Source organism: Colobus angolensis, unplaced genomic scaffold, assembly GCF_000951035.1.
Source record: "Colobus angolensis palliatus isolate OR3802 unplaced genomic scaffold, Cang.pa_1.0 Scaffold32, whole genome shotgun sequence".
Lineage (NCBI taxonomy): Eukaryota > Metazoa > Chordata > Mammalia > Primates > Cercopithecidae > Colobus > Colobus angolensis.
In genome coordinates, this window is record NW_012116488.1 from 3415597 (window position 1) to 3422201 (window position 6605).

Genomic DNA, 6605 nt, shown 5'->3' on the forward strand with positions numbered 1-6605 from the left:
CCCTTGGCCGGGCACAGCAGCTCACGCCTGTAATCCCAGCACTTTGGGAGGCCGAGGCAGGCAGATTGCTTGAGCTCAGGAGTTGGAGACCAGCTTGGGCAATATGTCAAAACCCCTTCTCTACAAAAAAACACAAAAATTAGCTGGGCGTGGTGGCATGTGCCTGTAGTCCCAGCGATTCAGGAAGCTGAGGCAGGTGGATCACTTGAACCTGGGGAGGATGAGGCAGCAATGAGCCATGATTGTGCCACTGCGCTCCATCCTGGGTGACAGAGTGAGACCCTGTCTCAAAAAAAAAAAAAAAAAAAAAAAGCCAGCCTTATGGCATTTTGTCTCAAAACAAGTAAACAGCACGTTTCACTTCTGAGGCATGACAGCACACAGGGTGAGCAAGGGGGTCCTGGGGCCCGCCCTTCACTCGCTATGTGACCTTGTGCAAGCTGTTCTGTGCTTCAACCTTCTCCTCTGTAAAATGGGGACAAGGACAGTGCCTATGTTATAGTTCGTGTTTAGAGAAGTAAAAGAGTTAAACCTGTAAGGGGCTTCGCGGGATACCTGCACATGGTGAGCACTGACCGAGCGTCACACTGATAGCACTGACAGAATCCAGTGTACACTGTGGAAAGCACACGTGGCTGTAAGTGCACAGCCATAATTCATACCTCACATCACCAGTTAGTAGGAGACACGACAATACACAGTTTTGAAACAAATACATCTAGTAATAATTAGTTGCTAAGGGAAGTAGGCACTTTAAAAAAATCACTTTTAATATAAAATGCTCAAGGATAGTTAAAAGTCATCTCCTAGTTACATGTGCTGGGTGGACCTACAAAGACTGGTTACTCCAAACTGTTCCTGCACAGCTTGCAGGGGAGCCTTGGAGCCCCTGTTTGGAGGTTGAGGAGACAGCAGTTCTGGAAATGGCCTCATGCTCTTGCAGATGGTTCCTTGGAGGAGTCTGAGGAGGAGGACAGGAGAGTCCCTGCCTCGAAACTGCTCAGAGCTTTCCCTACTCCACGGGTAGACAGCCCTCTACCCACTGTTTTTCTGAGATGGCCCCAGGCCAATTCAGCCCTGCCCTACGATGGCTAACAATAAGTGCCTATGCCAGCCTGCACTTGGGGGGTTAGAGGAAACAGCAAGACGCTACCTTGGTTGGGGAGGCAGGTTACTGAGCAGGGGAGAACAGGTCAGAAGTAGTTCAAGCCATCATAGTCCCTGTGCTGGAAATCCCCTGAAACCCAGACTTGAAAACAGAGTTGGCCTATGGATTTTGCAGTAGGAACAGATTTCCTTCCATGAGAAGGAAAATAATCAGTCTTGCCAATTATTCCCCTTAAGAAAGAAGCCTTAGCTATGTTTCCACCACCTGAACCCACATACCTGATCTGGCTTGAGCAGCCCAGCATCATCTGCACCCAGCCGGCTCAGGTCCTGCTGGGAGCGACTAGGTCCGAGCTCTGTCACACTCGTCTCTGAGGATGAAGAAGGAAGCCCGTGGGCATAGATGTCCTCCTCATCGCTAGACGTCAATGCCTGATCCCGTGGAGGCTGCTCAAGCCAGGGCTTGGGAGTGCTGGCCGCCAAGGCAGAGACCGGAGTCAACTGTCCTCCCACACTCCCCAAGTCACGTTCAGAAATGGGTGTTTCTTTCTGACCTGTGTCATCATCAGTGCCAGCATGCCAGAGATTTGTGCTGAGGTGGCCAGAGGCCTCCATGCTGGTTAGGACGTCCTGCTCTTGGCTGGGCTCCACAGGGCTGCCTTCATCAGCTCCGGTCCCAGGTAGCCACTGCCCAGCACTTGGGGCCAAGCTGAGGCTGGAAGGCACGGTGAGTGAGTTCAGGAGGGGCGCTTCACAAAAAGTGCTTTGGGGGCCAATGGGTTGGACATCTTCCGCATCCTGCACCCTAGAAGAGCTGTCCTGTTCTTGGAAGGGTATCTGTGTGCTATATGGTCCATCATCTGCAGGACAAGGCTCATCTTCGAGTCCCGTGACATCACTGCCTCTCACAGCTTCCCTCACTCCATTGAGCAGCTCCTGCCCATATGCATAGTGACAGTGTGGCATTTCAGTTCTAATGTCATCTTCCACAGCCAGAGAATCAGGCACAGATCCTGGCACCTCCAGGACATTAAACGTTTCGGGGTCAGTATTTTCCTGCGGGACACCGTTCACTTCACCACTGAAGCCGCTTTCCAGGTCTGGAGACTCTGCACTTAACTGATCCATGCTACTGCCCAGGACACTTGAGGTCAATGACAGCAAGTCTGTGTTCAAGGACTGGGGACTGTCCCCAGGAAATTCGGAGCAGGGTGTAGACTCCAGGGAGCTGTGACAGGTGCTCCTGCTTCCACCTTCTAATTCAGAATAAGAACATTCAAAATAAGGCACGGTTCTATATGATTAGTAAGAGACTAATTCGCACACATATTTTTGGCTCAAGAAAAAATATTTTAAATACACGATATTTAGTGAATGAAGAATAAACCTCTTAAGTACAAATAATCCCAACAAAGAGATGCTTTCTATGCATGCAAGTACTGAACGAACCCATGGGTTTGAGGCCTCACACAAGAAATGCCAGCTAAGAAAAACCAGGGGACAGGCCAGGTGTGGTGGCTCATGCCTGTAATTTCAGCACTTTGGGAGGCCGAGGCGGGCGGATCACAAGGTCAGGAGATCGAGACCACCCTGGCTAACACAGTGAAACCTCATCTCTACTAAAAATACAAAAATCAGCCAGGCGCGGTGGCAGGCACCTGTAGTCCCAGCTACTCGGGAGGCTGAGGCAGGAGAATGGTGTGAACCCGGGAGGCGGAGCTTGCAGTGAGCCGAGATCGCACTACTGCACTCCAGCCTGGGCGACAGAGCGAGACTCCGTCTCAAAAAACAACAACAAAAAAGAAAAACCAGGGGACAAACTGAGATGTTCACCTGGGTCACAAACCAATTCCTTACAATTATTAAAATGCTTAGAAATCTAATAAAATTTCCTTCAGTGCTGCAGTCATCTTAGCTAGAGAGGATTAACAGAAACCAAGGAATAAAAGGTTTAAAAAATTCAGTGTTACACAGCCATAACAAAGAATGACATCCAGGCTGGGCACAGTGGCTCTCGCTTGTGAGCCATCCGAGCACTTTGGGAGGCCAAGGCGGGTGGGCCACCTGAGGTCAGGAGTTCAAGACCAGCCTGGCCAACATGATAAACCCCCACCTCTACAGCTACTCGGGAGGCTGAGGCAAGAGTGGGAGGCGGAGGTTGTAGTGAGCCGAGATCGCGCCACTGCACTGTAGCCTGGGCAACAACAGTGAAACTCTGTCTTCAATAAATAAATAAGTAAATAAATAAAAACAAAGAATGAAATCTTGTCCTTTACAGCAACATGGATGAAACCGCAGGCCATAATCCTAAGCAAATTAATGCAGGAACAGAAAATCAACTGCATGTCCTGACTTGTAAGTGGGAGCCAAACATTGAGCAGGTACAGACATAAACATGGGAAGGACAGACACTGTGAACCACCAGAGTGGGAGAGGCGGCAGCATGGGTCAAAAACCACCTACTGCATACTGTGCTCACTACCTGGCTGCTATATACCCATGTAACAAACCTGCGCATGGACCCCCTGTATTTAAAAGTTGAAAGAAAAAAAGAAAAAAATTCAATGTTAAATCCCATATTTGGTAGCATATTCAACAATAAACATAAAATGTCCCATGTATTTACCAGCATAGATCTTCCGGTTTCCAATACTTTCCACCCAGGCTCACAGATTCTCTGGTTTAATCAGTGGTATACATGGATAAACCAACCTTTTTTTTTTTTTTTTTTTTTGAGACAGAGTCTCGCTCTGTTGCCAGGCTGGAGTGCAGTGGCACGATCTCGGCTCACTGCATCCTCTGCCTCCCGGGTTCAAGTGATTCTCCTGCCTCAGCCTCCCGAGTGGCTGGGATTACAGGCACGTGCCACCACACACGGCTAATTTGTGTGTTTTTAGTAGAGACGGGGTTTCACCATGTTGGCCAGGATGGTCCCAATCTCTTGACCTCGAGATCCACCTGCCTGGGCCTCTCAAAGTGTTGGGATTACAGGTGTGAGCCACCACACCCAGCCCTGACATTTTAATGTAAATATTGAAAAGTACGCCAGGTACAGTGGGCTCACGCCTGTAATCCTAGCGCTTTGAGAGGCTGAGGCGGGTGGATCACCTGAGGTTGGGAGTTCGAGATCAGCCTGACCAAGATGGAGAAACCCCATCTCTACTAAAAATACAAAATTTGCTGGGCATGGTGGCGCATGCCTGTAATCCCAGCTACTCGGGAGGCTGAGGCAGGAGAACTGCTTGAACCTGGGAGGCGAGGTTGCAGTGAGCTGAGATCACGCCATTGCACTCCAGCCTGGGCGATGAGCAAAACTGTCACCAAAATAAATAACTAAATAAATAAAATAATAGTAAATAAACATTGAAAAGTACAAAACTGAGACCCTTTAAGCAGGGTGGTGCGTACACAGGTGGTCTGTCATCATTTAGACCTGTGTGTGTGTGTGTGTGTGTGTGTATTTTCCATTAATGTGAAGTATTTTTCAGTAAAACTCCTTTGGGGAAGAAATGCAGGTGTTCTCTTTTGGATGAACGGGCCAGTGCTCACTCAGTGAGCAGTGGGATTCCCAGAGAATCTGGAAAGACTGTCACCCCAGGTGGGTGTATGCCAGCTACAGAGGGTACCTGTCTTCTTCTTCTTCTTCTTCCTTTTCACTTTGATAGGCTTCACGACAAGCTCCTGGTCAAAGTCCTCTGAGCTGATGGCGTTGAATCTCTGTGAGGGGGGCTGGTTGCCTTTGCCCAGCTCAGGGGCGGCCTGGAGCACAGCGGGCAGGAGCCCAGAGCCGCTGTCGGTGGAGTTGAGCGAGCTGCTCCTGCTCCTTGGCTCACTGGCCACAGAGCTAGCCACAGAAGAACCTCTGAGCCTCGTCTCAGAAACTGTGGCCCCTGGTAGCTTCTCTGCTTGCTGCACGTGGACTCGCTCTGAGCATCCAGACATCTCCAGACCATTTCTCACTAAGAAAGAAGAGTCTGGTTTTATCACTAGTGATCCAAGAGAGAGCTGATGTGCACTTAATTGCTAGCCCTAAATACCAGTTGTCACACAGGCGCCAGCCGGGTAAAGAACTGAAAGATTCTAAATTCATAGAAACCAGCAAAACTAAAAGAATCACACAAATGAGCTTAAGAAACAGTTTTTGTTCTTCAAGAAGCTCATATATGAAAATCAGTAAAATAATTTGCCATAGCTATTTTTTTTTTTTTTTTTTTTTTACTTGAATTTCACCTGATTTTCATAGGAATCTCAGGCTTGCCAAGTATCAACATGAACTGCTGTTAGCCAGGATGGTCTCGATCTACTGACCTCGTGATCCGCCCGTCTCGGCCTCCCAAAGTGCTGGGATTACAGGCTTGAGCCACTGCGCCTGGCCCATAGCTGTCTTTTTAAAGCAACTCAGTAGTAAGGAAAGGTTGGGAGTGGTGGTTTACACCTATAATCTCAGCACTTTGGGAGGCTGAGGTGGGGAGATCACTTGAGCTCAGGAGTTCAACACCAGCCTGGGCAACATGGCGAAAACCCATCTCCACCACAATACAAAAAATTAGCAGGGTGTGGTGGTGCATGCCTGTAGTTCCAGCTACTTGGGAGGCTGAGGTGGGAGAATCATTTGAGCCTGGGAAGTGGAGGCTGGAGTGAGCTGAGATCATGCCACTGCACTCCAGCCTGCACGACGGAGTAAAACCTGTCTCAAAAAAAAAAAAAAAAAAGTAAAAAAATACTAAGAATACAGCATTTCTCACTTTAATTTACGAGTATTTATAAATGAGAGATGCCTGTGTATAACAAAACAGCTTAGTTATACTTCATACTTAAGACTATGCCTTGAATATACTTTAAGATTACTCAAAGGGCACTTGAAAACATATGTGTAGCTGTAATTAAATTTCCTGAAAGAGGGAAAGGTAATTTTCCATTAGAACAAACTCAAGACAGAGAAGTCCACAATCACACAGCATCAAGGCAAGTAGACAGCAGAGTGAGGGCAGGCATGTGAGTCCCTGTCCCCTGTCCCCGAGACCAAGGGCCAGTGAGCTTACCACTGCAGTGCACTCATCCTTCCTGCAACACGACACCACAGGGCACCAGGCCAGAGCAGTTCCAGCTACAGTACCCTCAACATAAGACCACAGCCCACTTTGATCCCTTCGCCATCCTCTCTTTATCAGGGATCCTCTGTGTGCCAGACATAGGGCTAGCTGCTGGGACATGGCAGTCCATGAGACATACGAATTCCTGCCCTTGAAGCACCCACATTCTATTGAGGGCATGTGTTAGGGGGAGACTATAGGCAATGGAGTGTACGCTGGAGACTGGAGGGGCAGGACTCTGCTCTGAAGCAACTTGTGGAAGATTACATAAGTTAATGGTGGATCTTGCCTAGAGCTGCCCTGTCCAACAGGCAGCCACCAGCTACTTGTAACTACTGAAACTCACATTGATCAAAATTGGGCCGGGCTCAGTGGCTCACGCCTGTAATCCCAGCACTTTGGGAG

The 6605-nt window shown here is 48.7% G+C and overlaps 1 protein-coding gene across 1 annotated transcript in view; it reads right to left on the reverse strand.

Moving 5' to 3' along the window:
• Positions 1-6605, reverse strand: part of TECPR2 (tectonin beta-propeller repeat containing 2) — a 140776-nt gene that overhangs the window by 63653 nt on the left and 70518 nt on the right. Inside the window, exons 8-9 of the mRNA XM_011951581.1 lie at positions 4734-5066; positions 1387-2363 (exon numbers count right to left, since the gene is read on the reverse strand). Coding sequence (XP_011806971.1) covers positions 1387-2363; positions 4734-5066 — 1310 coding nt within the window. The remainder of the gene's footprint in view (positions 1-1386; positions 2364-4733; positions 5067-6605) is intronic.